Here is a 17,500-nt window from a genome sequence, read left to right as displayed (position 1 = left end):
TTCTTCTTCGTTCGTGGGCTGCAGCTCCCACATTCACTCGTATGTACATGAGTGGGGCTTACACCTGTGTGACCGTTTTTACCCTCCGCCATGTATGCAACCATTCTCCGTTTTCAGGGGTGATATATGTACATAAAACCAATACTAATACCAGCACTGCTGTCACATTCACATGCCAGTAAAGACAACAACTCAACACCCCCCCCCCCAATCTCAAATGCAACCCCACCCTCCCCCCCGCCCCGTCCCCCACCACACACACACACACACCTTCCTTAGCCAACACACACAGGCATTTGCAACACACACACTAAAATATTAATGCACAATAAACAAAGCGTTTAACTGAAGTTTCTGCGCTGTTAAAACAATGCTGTTGATTTGACGGTGGTGGGGTGGGTGGGGGGGGGGGGGGGAGAAAAAAAAAGGCATCAACAAAACAAACTAACATGAAACAAAGTCCCCCCGCTCCCCAAAAAAAAGAAAAAAAAAAAAAAAAAAAAAAAAAAAAAGCAACATCTGTAAATCTTAGGACGTCATGGGTTAAGACAATACTTTGTGAACACATGAGGTAAATTGCAGGAAATTCAACTTTCTGATGCAAATAATAAAAATCACATTACAAAATGAACACAAAAAAAGCCACTCCATTCCCACCATCATCCCTTCCTAAAAAAAAACAAAAACAAACAAAAACAAACAGGATGCTGAACATTGTGAACCATATAATACTGAACACAGGCAGTACATGCAAAACAAATTATGTAACCATTAAGAAAAAAAACAACAACCAAAAAAACATTACAAAATGAACAAAAAAAGCCACTCCATTCCCATCATCCCTCCCTAAAAAAAAAAAAAAAAACCCATAAAAAAAGCAGGATGCTGAACATTGTGAACCATATAATACTGAACACAGGCAGTACATGCAAAACAAATTATGTAACCATTTAAAAAAAAAAAAAAAAAAAAAAAAAAGGAGCACATGCTTCAAAAACATATCCCATCAACTGTCCTAAACTCTAAAATTTGCTAGAACACCCATTCAAAAATGTGAAACAAATAAAAGAAACAGATCAAGGGAAAAAAAAGAAAAGAAAAAAAAAAAAGAAACCAAAATGGAATGGAAAATTACAAAGAAAAACAAGTGATGGAAGAAAGAAAACCAAACCAAAATATTTAGCAATCTGGCGATGTCTGAGATTCACATAAAAAAAAATATTGAGACAATATCTATTCAAAAGGCTCAGGTAAACAAACAAACTTTCGATCCATATGAACACATTTCTTCAAAGACAGAAAGCGACAGACTGACATAAAAGGGCGTGAAAAAGAGAGGAGTTATAAACTGGAAGTAACAAGAAAAAGAAGACGAACAACTATGAAACACACACACACAAATTTGTTTTTCTTCTTATGAGATTCTCTCCAAAAATACGCAACCAACACACGCAACACAGTGAAAGCATGTGCCCCATGAAGCCTCAATCAATGACTAGATTTACGGCTGGAATACACACAGATAATGTGGCGTTGACACTGACTAGACATACAGCTTTGAGACACAACTTTTTTTTCTTTCTTCTATTTGTGACAGAGTCTGTGGAGAGTCTATGGAGTCTCCCCCCCCCCCCCCCCCCCGACCCCACCCCTGACCCCCAGGCTCCCCTCCCCACCTCCCCCGCACCCTCCCTTTTCACAAATTGGTTTGCCAACCAGAGGCAACTTCATAGACCAATATTCATGTCTACTTGCAAATAAAGCTCTATTTACAATGAGTTTTTTTTTGTTGTTGTTGTTTTTTGAAAGCTCAGTCAACATTTAGAACAAGTATTCACATGAACCTAGGTCTATTTTTCTTTCTTTTTTTTTTCATTAATTTTTTTTTTTTTTCTAGATTTAACCGACTGCAGACTGGACAGGTTCCACTAGCCATACTGATGCAGAAAAACAAAAAAAGCATACTGAAATCTACTGGGACGGGTGCCATAGCCAAATGGTTAAAGCGTTGGACTTTCGATCTGAGGGTCCCGGGTTCGAATCACGGTGACAGCGCCTGGTGGGTAAAGGGTGGAGATTTTTACGATCTCCCAGGTCAACATACGTGCAGACCTGCCAGTGCCTGAACCCCCTTCGTGTGTATACGCAAGCATAAGATCAAATACGCACGTTAAAGATCCTGTAATCCATGTCAGCGTTCGGTGGGTTATGGAAACAAGAACATACCCAGCATGCACACCCCCAAAAGCGGAGTATGGGTGCCTACATGACGGGGTAAAAACGGTCATACATGTAAAAAGCCCACTCGCGTATGCGAGTGAACATGGGAGTTGAAGCCCACGAACGCATAAGAAGAAGAAGAGAAGAAATCTACTGGGGGTTTTCTTGTCCTCCCAACTGACATGTGAGGGCTGTAGAATTTAGTTCTCTGTGTGGTTTGTGCATATGTACAAACACACACACACACACACACAAAAAAAGAAAAGAAAAACAACGACGACAAAAAACCCCACTCATTGCTGGGTCTCCTCTGGTGGGTGGCCTCCAGGCGACCGAATACTGACAGTTCTCTGACGGACTGCCAGCACTGAGACTGTGGCACATGAGCCTGGGTGTGGCCATGACTTGGAGAACTGGGAATGCACAACGTAGGAGTGTTGCTACTGAAACGGTGTAGCTGATAGTGCGGCAAGCCAAACGCACACAAAAAAACAACAACAAAAAAACAAACAAACAAAAAACCCCAGAAACAACAAAACCCCAACCTCAATCAAGTGAAAACCTGCTTTCTTTCATCCCTTGATTTTCTACACTTGAGCGTTTTCCAAAATGAAGAAAACGAGTCGGATTTCTTTTACACATTATTTACATAGACAGGCACAATATCAACAAACCACCATTTCTTCATAAAAAACAACAACAACAACAAAACCAAAAGAAAAACAACCCAACCAACAAACACACAACACACACACACACAAACGCCTGTCTAGTTTTTTTTTAACATGGTTCTATAAGTAGATTTCTGTGACACCACTCACCAAAAAAAAAAGAAAAAAGAAAAAAAAAAAGCTACTTTCTTTTTCAAAACATTGGTTTTCTTAATGAATAAAGGTATCTTTCAAAGCCGTTCATGTAAATGAAGTTCAGATGAGGCCAGGAATATTAAACATGAAGCAACTGTGATTACACACACACACACACACACACACATGCACACACACACATACACACCAAAAAAACAACAGCAGCAGAACAGACAATAAATGACACACATACAGAATTTGCATACTACACAGTTTTTTCTTTGCTGTTGTTGAAAATATATAAAAATAGATAAACTAGATTTTTTTTTAAAAAGGAAAAAAAAGAAGAAAAATGCACACCATCATGTTAAAGCAAGTTTGTATCATACATATTTCCGAAAATAAAATTCAAAAGCATGAAAAAAAATTCTGATGCTGTAAAAAAAATGTCCGGCATAAATCTGCTGAATGTTCTTTGGTTTTCTTTAAAAATGTACCGCTGTCAGAAAAAAAAACGCAACCCAAAACAAATAAACAAGACCAATGTACAACTTGTGCCCACTAATTGCGTAAAATAGTTTGTATCTTCCACGTTTTTGTGCATAGTTACACATTCGTAATTTGTCTCTCGCAATGTAAGTTTGCTGACGTAAGCTTTTCATCTCTGTCCACTGAGGCAAACTACAATACCTCCATCACTTCCATGCTTGGAAAACTAACACAAAATTTAAATGTTACAATTACTACAATGTGTCCTCTACTTCCTTTTCTTTTTTCTTCTTTTCCCCCCTTGTACACAAGGTTATATTTCACTTGAAGTTTGACATTTCACAACGTCAACGTGATTCATCACCACTCACAGAGAAAAAACATTTAGTCCGTCAATGAACATGTCAAAAATCATCAATTTACGGAGTTACAAGGGGCGTCCACTACTTCTGTGCATGTTCAGTAAGTCCAAATTTCAAACAAAAATACATCTTGAACAACTTTATTTACCTGCATTATGTTTTGGAACAAGAGCAACAACCCCCGAAAAAACAACAAACAAAAAAACAAAAAAAACAACAAACCCCCCCCAAAAAAAACCCAACAAACAAAGCATAAGGAAAAACAAGACAATACATGGCATCTATTATTATTATTTTTAAAATATAATTCTAACAACTTCACCGTCAGAAATGAAATACACTGTATACAGTGAACGGAAATGAAACTCTTGACAAAAAAAAACCACCCACCAAACGACACGCGGCACCACCAACACACAACAGCAAACCTAAAGCAAGCACAAGGAAGAAGTAAAGAAGAAATAGAACAGAACTGAACCCCACAAAATGCTCTTTTTTTTTTTCAGGCAACAGAATTCTTTAAATCATCGGACACATCCCAAACACATGTGCATGTGTGTGTATCCCCCCTACAGCCCCCTCCAAAAAAAAGAACAAAACAATATCTGAAAATGTCTAAAACCAAACACACAAAAAAAAAAAGAAGAAGAAAGAGTACCATATGTAAATGCAGTTGAAAGAGTTTGTGAAAAACAACAAAAACAACAACAACAACAACAAAACAAACAAACCAAAAAACCAACAACAAAAAATCATAAGACATAAACAAGTCATGGTAGAATCAAGAAGTCACGATGATCACAATCACAATCTGTTGATAGTCGAGTCAAACCTGCCTCGCTGCAGCAAATGAAATAAAAACATAAAAGCTGTAAGAAATGCCCAAACAGTCTTGATAGTTACAAAAGCTATTCTAAGTATAACCCCCCCCCCCCCCCCCCCCTCAAAAAACCAACCCCCCCCAAAAAAAAAACAACAACAACCACCAACAAACCAACACACACAGATAGTATTTCTTTTTATTTTCTTTCTTTTACTTCTTTCACTTTCTGTCTGTCGTGTTTTGAAATATCACTTTTCATATTTGTCTTCAGAAATGAATGTGTGTTCTGTGTGTGTGTGTATGTGTGTTCTCTGTGTGTGTGTGTGTGTGTGTGTGTGTGTGTGTGTGTGTGTTCTCTGTGTGTGTGTGTGTGAGTGAGTGTTTTTGTATCTGTGTGTGTGTGTGTGTGTGTGTGTGTGTGAGCGTGTGTGTGTGTGTTTGTGTTTGTGTCTATGTGTGTGTGTGTGTGTGTGTGTGTGTGTGTGTGTGTGTGCGCGCGCGCGTTTGTATCAATGTATGTGTGTGTTTCTATTTGTGTGTGTGTTTGAGTGTGTGTGCGTGTGTTTGTATCTCTGTGTGTGTGTGTGAGTGTTTGTATCTGTGTGTGTGTGTGTGTGAAAGTGTGTGTGTGTGAGAGAGTGTGTGTGTGTGTGTGTGTGAGAGAGAGAGAGAGAGTGTGTGTGTGAGAGAGAGAGAGAGTGTGTGTGTGTGTGTGTGTGCGCGCGCACGCGTTTGTGTATGTATGCATGCGTACATGTAGATGTGTGTTTTGTTTGAGTGTAAAAGTTTCAGTACAGAACTGGCCATGTCTGTTCAGTGTTCATTTTTCCTCTTCGTAACTATCTGACAAAATACGACGTAACCATATCAAACATTCACCCAATATTCATTTACAGATATATGTATATATATATATTTATACATATTGATTGTCATGTAAGTCCAAATACTAACAAGAACCAGGGATAAAACTTACTTTCAAAGAAGTGTCAAGAATACGAGATTGGAAATATATCGCAGATCCACACACACACACACACACACAAACACGCAGATAGACAAAAAACAACAAGAAATAAACAAGAGCAGACACCCCCCCAACTCCTTTTCCTCCATTAAACATGAAGCGAACACTGAAACATTCTGCTCACCATCACGGCTGGAAAACAAAGCATACCAAACTGCATTATCTTTGCGTGCATTGCACTTTGGACCAGGTAAGGATTTCTTTTCTTTTTCTTTTTTCTTTTCTTCTTCTCTCTATTTCTTTTTAATTTTCAAGCCTGAGTTTTGATATTTCAATAGTGAATAGCTTGGTTAAAAAAAAAAAAAGAAAAAAAAGAAAAGATAGAAGCAACATGCTTTTATTTTTCATATCTAACTTGCAAAATAATTGGAAATTTACAACCAGCATATATGCTGGTACACAAAACCAAAAGCAGACACATCTTCACACGCATAAAACAGAGAGAAAGAGAGAGTGAGAGAGAGAGAGAGTGAGAGAGAGAGAGAGAGTGGGGTGGGGGGTTGGGGGGTGGGGGGGGGGAGGAAAAACCACAAAATGGAAGACAGACGTCACACACAAAACGTTCACGGCTTGACGACACTCTTCACCGCCACAGGCACGGGAACCGGAACCACCGACGCCGGCTGACCGATGAACTGCACCGGCGTGCCCAGCGGCAGGGTCAAGGCCGTCGCCTGACCTTGACCCTTGACCATGCCCTTGACATGGGCAGCGGCGGCGACCTTGTGCGAGAGGAGGCGGGAGGGGGTGAGGGTGGCGAGGCGGGGGGTGATGGGAAGCGGACCCCCTCCATGATGGAGGGCGGAGAGATGTTCGCCCAGCAAGGGGGAGATGGAGGAGGAGTCTTTGGAGTTCAGAAGCGTCGTGGTGGAGCTGGTGGTGGCAGCGGCGATGGAGGTGGTGGTGGTGGCAGCGTTGTTGGGCATGGTGGGCACGGGCATGGGCCCAGTCGACGACACGCTGACGTTGGGAGGAGGCGGGGGCGACATGACCACGCCCGTCGCTGTCGTCACCATGGCGATGGGGGGCGGGGTGGGCGTGGTGAACTCGGTGGTGGTGGCGGAGGAGGAGGAGGGGTGCTGGAGGCTGGTGTGGGTGCGGAGGCCCTGCACCGAGCGGTAGCTCTTGCCGCAGAAACAGCGGTAGGACTTCTTCACCCTGTTGGGAGAGGGGGCTGTATTGTATAGTATTGTATTGTATGTTGTATTGTATTGTATTTTACTGTGTATTGTCTTGTATTGCCAGTATGCATGAGCTTGTATCACAGATTGACCCAAATTTACAGCTGGGCCAACAGCAAAGTGAGAGCTGTATGATCAATGGTTTCTCCAATGCAAATGGGAAATCATTTACAGCTTAGCCTTTTGTAGAAGGACTATGAATCTCAAACCAGGAGGAAAAATTGCATTGGCTCTTAGTGCTGCAGCCTTGGGGGCTGGTTGGCCTTTGGGAACCATCCCAACACCGACTGTCCTAAAAACCCTCTTGGTGAGGAGAGTGGGACGTAACTTGGGCCAGACACTCTCCACTGTAATCAGATTCTAGCCCAGATAGTCAGGGCGGCAGCAGTTGCCTCCTCCACTGTTCTGATAGTCTTAGTCAAAGACGTTACTCTTTTTTTTTTTTTTTCACAACTGATTTCTCTGTGTGAAATTCAGTCTGCTCTCCCCAGGGAGAGCGAGTCATCACTACAATGTCAGCGCCACCCTTTTCCCCCCACTTGCCTGCAGTTGTTGTTGTTTTTTTTGCTACAGAATTTTGCCAGGAACAACCCTTCTGTTGCCGTGGGTTCTTTTACATGCGCTAAGTGCATGCTGCACACGGGACCTCGGTTTATCGTCTCATCTGAATAACTGGTGTCCAGACCACCACTCAAGGTCTAGTGGAGGGGGAGAAAATACTGGAGACTGTGCCGTGATTTGAACCAGTGCGCTCTGATTCTCTCGCTTCCTACGCTAATGCATTAGCTCTAGGCCATCACTCCACTAGGGGGAGGGGGGTGGGGGGTGGTGGTGGTTGGGGGAGTCAAATGCACGTACTGTAATTTCCCTTGTTGAGATAATAAAAGTATTCTGCAATCTGTGTACAGCTGCATAAGGCACCCTCCCCACCCCACCCTTCTTTCTTTTAGAAAAAGTTTAATTTGGTCACTGATAAGGCGCATGTGCACATGTATCCATTTTTGAATTAAAAAAACAAAACAACAAAACTAAAACAAAAGAAAACAACAACAACCGACAAACCCAACTATTTCTTCCAAGCATCTGTGTGTGCGTGTGTGTGTGTGTGTGTGTGTGTGTGTGTGTGTGTGTGTGTGTGTGTGTGTGTGAGTGTGTGTGTGTGTGAGTGTGTGTGTGTGTGTGTGTGTGCACGCGTACATGTATGAGTGACTGAAGTGATTCTGCAAAACGCTTTGAGAGGTCTGAAAGCCCTATCTAAATGCACTAGCATCATTCTTATTATTACTACTATTATATATATATATATATATATATATATATATATATATATATATATATATATATATATATATATGATAGTCAGTTGTGTCCGACTATGACCATCAGAACAGCAGAGGAGGCAACTGCTGTTCCGACTATATGGGCTAGAATTTGATTAGAGTGGAGACTGTCTTGCCCAAGTACATCCCCACTCTCTCAGCCAAGAGGGTTTTAGGACAGTTGGCGTTGGGATGGTTCCCAAAGGCCAACTAGCCCACAAGGCTGCAGCACTAAAAGCCAGTGCAATTTTGCCTCCTAGTATGAGAGTCATAGTCCTTCACAAAAGACTAAGCTGTAAATGGTTTCCCACTGACTGGAGAAACCATTGATAATACAGCTCTCACTTTGCTGTTGGGCCAAACGTAAACTTATATCAATCTGTGATATAAGCCGAGTGTTGGGCCTATTAGTATTACTACTACCAATACTAATACCATTATTATCATTATCATCATCACCAAAAAACTCCCCCCAAAACCCCACTGAAATCAACTTCAGAGTCCCACTGGCTGCACAGGGCCCTCAAAACAGCTTCATGCTGAAAAACTATGCAACAAAATGTTTTCACTGAAACCAGTAAATGTTAAAACAGTAAAGAACACTGATGAACCTGTGCAACCCAAACAAATAACCCACTATAAAAAAAAAATTCTGGAAGGTCCAACTGGGTACAATTTAAGTCACATCACAGAATACCAATCTAGATGAAGTGTCTGGTGTGGGCCATACGAGCACATTTTTCACACAAAAGGACAAAAAAAACAACAACAACAACAACAACAAAAAAAACACACAAAAAACCAGCAAAACATTGCAACATCTGCATCGTTTCAGCGGCATTACACAGTCCCCCTTACACAGACACACCTGGGTTAGTCTGTCATAGTCCCAGCATCCGCAGTCTACAGGGAACTACTACTGATGCTAGGTCGCCAGGAGGCCACACACTGGAGGAGACCCTGCACTGCTGCTGAGTCATTTTGGTGTTCAGTAGTGCCTGTCTTTTTTTTGTTTGTTTTGTTTTTCCTCAAGGCCTGACTAAGTGCGTTGGGTTATGCTGCTGGTCAGGCACCTGCTTGGCAGATGTGGTGTAGCGTATATGGATTTGTCCGAACGCAGTGACGCTACTGAAACTGAAACTGCCTGTTCTGATTTCACATACTTAGGACACTGCCTACTATGCCCCCTTTCGACAAAAACAATAGCTTAGTCGTGGAGCCAGACCGAATGAGCGTCTCCCCAAAACATAGAACCCCCCCCAAACTTTTGTGTTTTTAGAAATTTGATTTTGTTTTTGCAGTTGCGAAAAACAAAACAAAACGAAACAAAACAAATCAAACAACAAACCCACAGGGACTTCTCTAATTCTTCTTCTTCTGTGTTCATGGGCTGCAACTCCCACATTCTCTTGTATGCACATGAGTGGGCTTTTACGTGTATGACCATTTTTTTTACACCGCCATGTAGGCAGCCATACTGTGTTTTCGGGGGTAATTATTCTAAAAATGGGGAAAAACAAGGATTAACAAGAGAGGCAAGGCCTTCAAGACTCACTTGTGGCAAATTAAGTCCCCTAGCATTAATTACAGAGTAATTTCCCTTTTTTACCCTCTGCACCAAAACGTTTGCAAAATAAATAAAACTTCCATGCTTAGCAAAAGAAGTTCCTGTTTGAACAAAAAATGATAATAATGACTGCTCTTGTTGTTGTGTCAGAATACCAGATCAAAGTGCCAAGTTTAGAGAATACAAAAAATATAAATATAACAGTAAATGCAGTTTGCATATAATTTGGCTTCTTTTATCATTTATTTGTGCCCATCCCAGAGGTGCAATATTGTTTTAAACAAGATGACTGGAAAGAACTGAATTTTTCCTATTTTTATGCCTAATTTGGTGTCAACTGACAAAGCATTTGCAGAGAAAATGTCAATGTCAAGTTTACCATGGACACACACACACACACACAGACAACCGAACACCGGGTTAAAACATAGACTCACTTTGTTTACACAAGTGAGTCAAAAAAAACCCAAACAAACTACACAGTACAAAAGACCAGACCAAGAGCACTAGGCTCAGCCTGCTGATCAGGCATCTGTCTGGCTGGATGTGGTGCAGCCTACACGGATTTGTCCAAATGCAGTGACTGCCTCCTTGAGCCACTGAAACCAAAACCGAAACTGAAACGGCACCGGTCACTCACTTGGACGCTTCGTTCTTGTGGCCGTGACGCGCGTGGTACTTGATCCCGTTGACGTTTTTGTATCGCTTTTTGCAGCCTGGGACTGGGCAGCCGTAAGGGCGGTCTCCCTCCATGTCTCGCTCCCGGCCTCCCATCATGCTGAAAGGTTAAGGTTAAGGTTAAAGGCTAAAGGTTAAAGGTCCCACAGCCTTTGACGGCCAGCGGGGGGCAGTGAATTCATATCCACTGTGTCTAGGGCTTGGCAAAGTGGGGCCCAATGCTCCCTTTCTGCTGTTGTAACATAACCTTCCCCAACTAAAGTCCGGTACCCATGGTAACACTACCTTCCCCAACCAAAGTTCGGTACCCATGGTAACATAACCTTCCCCAACCAAAGTCCGGTACCTATGGTAACATAACCTTCCCCAACCAAAGTCCGGTACCCATGGTAACATTACCTTCCCCAACCCAAGTCCGGTACCCATGGTAACATAACCTTCCCAAACTGAAGTCCGGCACCCATGGTAACATAACCTTCCCCAACCGAAATCCGGCACCCATGGTAACATAACCTTCCCCAACCGAAGTCCGGCACCCATTATTTTACACCTGGGTGGGGTTAGGAAAAATCAGGAGTAAAGTGTCTTTCACAAGAACGCAGCACCATGCTGAAACAGGGGCCTCGAACCCTGGTCTCTGGTGAACGGCTGGACCAGAAGTCTGACGCCTGACTGACTCCACCTGAATCAGCTGGGCTGAAAACACCAAGCATTCTGTTTGTATTACTCTTTTTCATCGCAACAGATTTCTCTGTGTGAAATTCGGGCTGCTCCCCCCCCCACCCCAGGGAGAGTGCGTCGTTATGCTGACAGTGCCACCCTTTTTTTTTCTTTTTTTGAAATCTTTTTTCTGCATGCAATTTTATCTGTTTTCCTATTAAAGTGGATTTTTTCATAGAATTTTGCCAGGGACAACCCTTTTGTTGTCGCGGGTTCTTTTACGTGCGCTAAATGCATGCTGAACGTGGGACCTCGGTTTATCGTCTCATCCGAATGACTAGCGTCCAGACCACCACTCAAGATCTAGTGGAGGGGGAGAAAATACTGGCGACTGCCAGTGTGATTCGAACCAGTGTGCTCAGATTCTCTCGCTTCTGAGGCGGACGCGTTACCTCTAAGCCAACACTCCACTATTGTATTGTATTGTATTGAATTGTATGTGTTATGTTGTATTGTATTGTACTGTATGTGTTATGTTGTATTGCACTGTATTGAACTGCACTGTATGTATTGTATTGTATTGTATTGTATGGTATATGTTATGTTGTATTGTATTGTATTGTATGTGTTATGTTGTATTGTATTGTACTGTATGTGTTATGTTGTATTGCACTGTATTGAACTGTATGTGTACTGTTATGTTGTGTTGTGTGTGTTGTGTTGTATTGTATTGCATTGTATGTATTGTATTGTATTGTATTGTATTGTATTGTATGGTATATGTTATGTTGTATTGTATTGTATTGTATTGTATTGTGTGTTATGTTGTATTGTATTGTACTGTATGTGTTATGTTGTATTGCACTGTATTGAACTGTATGTGTACTGTTATGTTGTGTTGTGTGTGTTGTGTTGTATTGTATTGCATTGTATGTGTTATGTTGTATTGTATTGATTTGTATGGTATATGTTATGTTGTATTGTATTATATTGTATTGTATTGTATTGTATTGTGTGTTATGTTGTATTGTATTGTATGTGCTGTGTTGTGTTGTATTGCACTGCATTGTATTATATTTTGTCACAACATATTATGGTAACATAACCTTCCCCAACCAAAGTTCAGTACCCATGGTAACATAACCTTCCCCAACCGAAGTCCAGTACCCATGGTAACATAACCTTCCCCAACCGACGTCTGGTACCCACGGTAACACAACCTTCCCCAACTGAAGTCCGGTACCCATGGTAACATAACCTTCCCCAACCGAAGTCCGGTACCCATGGTAACATAACCTTCCCCAACCGAAGCTCAGTACCCATGGTAACATAACCTTCCCCAACCGAAGTCCAGTACCCATGGTAACATAACCTTCCCCAACCGAAGTCTGGTACCCACGGTAACACAACCTTCCCCAACTGAAGTCCGGTACCCATGGTAACATAACCTTCCCCAACCGAAGTCCGGTACCCATGGTAACATAACCTTCCCCAACTGAAGTCCGGTACCCATGGTAACATAACCTTCCCCAACCGAAGTCCGGTACCCATGGTAACATAACCTTCCCCAACTGAAGCTCTGTATCCATGGTAACATAACCTTCCCCAACCAAAGTCTGGTACCTATGGTAACATAACCTTCCCCAACCGAAGTCCAGTACCCATGGTAACATAACCTTCCCCAACTGAAGTCCGGTACCCATGGTAACATAACCTTCCCCAACCGAAGTCCAGTACCCATGGTAACATAACCTTCCCCAACTGAAGTCCGGTACCCATGGTAACATAACCTTCCCCAACCAAAGTCCGGTACCCATGGTAACATAACCTTCCCCAACTGAAGCTCTGTATCCATGGTAACATAACCTTCCTCAACTGAAGTCCGGTACCATATTTCTCTGTGCGAAATTCAGGCTGTTCTCCCTAACAAGGAGACTGTGTTGACACAGTGCAGCATATTCCTTTTATTCATTTAAAAATTTTTTTTCTTTTCTGTATCCAAAAGTATGCCTCAAATTTACTTTGTTACTGACCGATAAAGTTAAATAACAATAAGAAAATAACAATAACAATAATAATAATAAAAAGTTATTGTGATGATATGCCATGTTGAGCTTTGAGGTGTGTGCATCATGTGTGTGCACATGTGCATAGCGAGGTGTTTGTATGCGCACATTAGCTCTTCTGCACATGTTGTGTGCTTGTGTGGGTGCAAAGCGTTCGTGTGCTCTGTGTGCATGCTTGTGTGTGTGTGTGTGTGTGTGTGTGTGTGTGTGTGTGTGTGTGTGTGTGTGTGTGTGTGTGTGTGTGTGTGTGTGTGTGTGTACAAGTGTGAGCGTTCATCTTTCCGCCAAACTCTAAACAATGCACAAGTTATATTTAAGACACCATGCGACAGTAGTTATCGAAATAAATATTCTATACCACAGTCCAACTTCAGCTGAATGGGAGACACTGTGAACACAAAAAGCCAAAGCAGAATTTGCCTGCTAATAGTTCGTGTCAAAGCAGCACAACATCCAGCCTTTTTCTGGCTCTACTTATACATCTTGTCATGTGAACACACAAAGTTATTTGGGAAGCCCTGTAACAATGCCCCATTCCTAAAATGGAAAGGTCACATTTGTGTCCGTGAATATGCATGTCCTGGAAAGGTCACATTTGTGTCCGTGAATATGCACGTATTGTTCACCGACTTTAAAAAGTGGTCAGTGTTTTAACCGGGTTGGTACCTTGGTGCAACAGCACTGTGCACAAGAATGTGTGTGTGTGTGTGTGTGTGTGTGTGTGGAAGGGGAGTGGAAGAGGGGGAAGGGGGGGGGGAATTGCAAGTATGTGTGTGCGTGTATATGTGCTAGCAAGCGAACAGGGAGGGAAGAAGCGAGGGTGGGGAACATGTGCTGGTACGTCTTCATGCTCGTATTCTGTGTTTTGAAATGCTTGCAAGGAAATTCTCCTTATTTCATAAGGACATAATAAGTCTGGAAGTCTGATGATGTATACCTTGCTTAGCGAAAATTCATCAGACACTTCCCAAGAATTCTTGGCAGCCAAACCAATGTGCAACAAGATACATGCACTTACATGCCAAACACGCACAGGTACACATATAAGTTCTCACTTCAAGATGACATCGGAGGGAAAGTCTTCTTGTGTGGTCCAGGAATCGTCGCTGTCGTCATTGTCACTCTTGATGGATTCCTCGTCCACTTCGCTTTCTGCAACATTTGTTACAAATTCACAAATCCAAATTTTAAACAGAGAAATCGGTTGTGACAAAAAAGAGTAATACAATACATTTCAGTTCTGTTACAAATTTTGATAATTCTTCTTAGTCATTCGGATGAGATGATGAACCGAGGTCACATGTGCAGCATGCACTTAGAGCACGTAAAAGAACCCACGGCAACAAATGGGTTGTCCCTGGTAAAATTCTGTAGAAAAATCCACTTTGATAGCAAAAACAAATAAAATTGAAAGCAGAAAAAAAAAGAGAAAAGAAAAATTTGTGGCGCTCTCAGTATGGCGACGCATCCTCCCTGGGAAGAGTAGCCCGTATTTCACACAGAGAAATTTGTTGTGACAAAAAAAGAGTAATACAATACAATACAATACATACAATACAAAACAGCATGGTCAATTCTGAGCTTCCACCATAACATTCAATTTCAATTTCTCAAGGAGGCGTCACTGCGTTCGGACAATTTCATATACACTGCACCACATTTGCTAGACAGAAGCCTGACAGCATTATAACCCAACATGCTAGTATGCATAGTAAACGGTTAGCAACCTGAAACAAACGACCACTCGAGAAGCTTTCTTTGACTTCGTTACAGTAGTATCCTGCCTTGGCATGATGAGTAATCTTTGTCACAGCTTTTTTGGCGTGGTTAACCCTTTAAGCCCTGACCACCGCTTTACTGGTGGTAGAGAAAAATGACATAATGCCTAGCCACTGGCTGAGCAGTGCGTAAACACTTGTGTCGTGTTTTGCTATTGGTTGACTTATATTGAAGAGCCAATCAGAAAAACCGTAATATTCTGACGTCAGCGAACGTAGTACCAACATGGCCGCACCTTTTCACTGTGTTTTGTGCATGTGCTTTGGATAAAAAAGATCGATTTCAATATCAGTCAAGAACTGAATTTTTCCTATTTTTATGCCAAATTTGGTGTCAACTGAAAAAGTATTTGCAGAGAAAATGTCAATGTTAAAGTTTACCACGGACACACAGACACACGGACACACACACACAACCGAACACTGGGTTAAAACATAGACTCATTTTGTTTACACAAGTGAGTCAAAAATTCAGTTCTTTCCAGTCATCTTGTTTAAAACAATATTGCACCTCTGGGATGGGCACAAAAAAAATAAAAAAAAGAAGCCTAATTATATGCAAACTGCATTTACTGTTATATTTATATTTTTTGTATTCTCTAAACTTGGCACTTTGACATCTTATTCTGACAACAACAACAAGAGGAGTCATTATTATCATTTTTGTTCAAACAGGAACTTCTTTTGCTAAGCATGGAATTTTTATTTATGTTGCAAACGTTTTGGTGCAGAGAGTAAAAAAGGGAAATTACTCTGTAATTAATGCTAGGGGACTTAATTTATCACAAGTGAGTCTTGAAGGCCGTGCCTCTCTTGTTGATTGTGTACTAATTATGACTGTGTGCTATGACTTGTGTGTGTGCGTACGTATGAGCTTGTATGTATTGTGGGTGTGTGTGTGACAGGTGGGGTGGGGGGATGAATAATTCTTAATAATGTTTGGTATCTTATGTTCAATTTTTCCTTTTTGATATTTACATGTGTGTGTCTACTTCTAAACGCCTATGGCTCATTTTCAAGATCTGGCATAAATGCTCGTAATAATAATAACAATAATAATAACAACAACAACAACAATAATAACAATAATAATAATAACAATAATAATGATAATAAAAATAATAATAAGAAGAAGAATAACAACAACAATAAAAACAACAATAATAACAATAACAACAACAATAATAATAACAATAATAATCATAATAATAATAAGAAGAATAAGAATAACAACAACAATAATAACAATAACAACAACAATAACAACAACAACAATAATAACAATAATAATGATAATAATAAGAAGAAGAACAACAATAACAACAACAATAATAATAATAACAATAATAATAATAAGAAGAAGAACAACAACAATAATAAGAATAACAATAAAAAGAACAATAATAACAATAACAAGAATAATGATAATAATAACAATAAGAAGAAGAAGAACAATAATAATAATAACAATAATAATAATAATAATAACAATAATAATAATAAAGAAGCAGCAGCCTGTCCATCCCCCCACCTGTGGGTGTGCTTTCCGGTAAGGAGACCGCCGGGGAGTGAGCGCGCAGTCGCTGTTTCTTCTGGATGTCGTACTGCTCCCTCCGGTCAGCGTCGGTGTAGAACCTTCACAACAAGAACATGGCCACAGCAGCTTCAGTTTCAGTTTCTCGAGGAGGCGTCACTGCGTTCGGACAAATCCATATAGGTGGAGTGATGGCCTAGAGGTAACGCGTCCGCCTAGGAAGCGAGAGAATCTGAGCGCGCTGGTTCGAATCACCACGGCTCAGTCGCCGATACCTTCTCCCCCTCCACTAGACCTTGAGTGGTGGTCTGGACGCTAGTCATTCGGATGAGACGATAAACTGAGGTCCCGTGTGCAGCATGCACTTAGCACATGTAAAAGAACCCACGGCAACAAAAGGGTTGTTCCTGGCAAAATTCTGTAGAAAAATCCACTTCGATAGGAAAAACAAATAAAACTGCATGCAGGAAAAAATACAAAAAAAATGGGTGGCGCTGTAGTGTAGCGACGCGCTCTCCCTGGGGAGAGCAGCCCGAATTTCACACAGAGAAATCTGTTGTGATAAAAAGAAATACAAATACAAATACCACATGACAAAAATCTGACGGGCTCTCCTTCCTCTTCTGCGTCCGTGGGCTGCAACTCCCATGTTCACTCGTATGTACACAAGTGGGCTTTTACATGTATGACCGTTTTTCTTAAACCCCCCCATGTAGGCAGCCATACTCTGCTTTCGGGCTCTCCAAGACCTTCATTCAGGGAACAGAGCAGAGGCGGGGGAAGGAAATGAGGCAGACTGTGAAAGGAACGGACAGACAACTTCACTGAGCAGAGAGGAGCTTTGCCCAAACTCAGGCCCACAATGTGGAATGTTGGTGACAGGCGCAACAGCCGAGTGGTTGAAGCGTTGGACTTTCATCTCAGGGTCCCGGGTTCGAAACTCGGTAATGGCGCCTGGTGGGTAAAGGGTGGAGATTTTTCTGATCTTCC

General features: G+C 41.5%; 1 protein-coding gene across 1 annotated transcript in view; it reads right to left on the bottom strand.

Moving 5' to 3' along the window:
• Window positions 1-6,290: 6,290 nt before the first annotated feature.
• LOC143276428 (uncharacterized) overlaps window positions 6,291-17,500 on the bottom strand; it is an 18,207-nt gene continuing 6,997 nt past the window's right edge. The window contains exons 3-6 of the mRNA XM_076580918.1: window positions 16,508-16,611; window positions 14,254-14,350; window positions 10,435-10,572; window positions 6,291-6,885 (exon numbers count right to left, since the gene is read on the bottom strand). Of these exons, the coding sequence (XP_076437033.1) occupies window positions 6,291-6,885; window positions 10,435-10,572; window positions 14,254-14,350; window positions 16,508-16,611 (934 nt within the window). The remainder of the gene's footprint in view (window positions 6,886-10,434; window positions 10,573-14,253; window positions 14,351-16,507; window positions 16,612-17,500) is intronic.

Source organism: Babylonia areolata, chromosome 32 (assembly GCF_041734735.1).
Source record: "Babylonia areolata isolate BAREFJ2019XMU chromosome 32, ASM4173473v1, whole genome shotgun sequence".
Lineage (NCBI taxonomy): Eukaryota > Metazoa > Mollusca > Gastropoda > Neogastropoda > Buccinidae > Babylonia > Babylonia areolata.
Note: the sequence above shows the minus strand (reverse complement) of the source record. Positions and strands in the feature narration are given on the sequence as shown.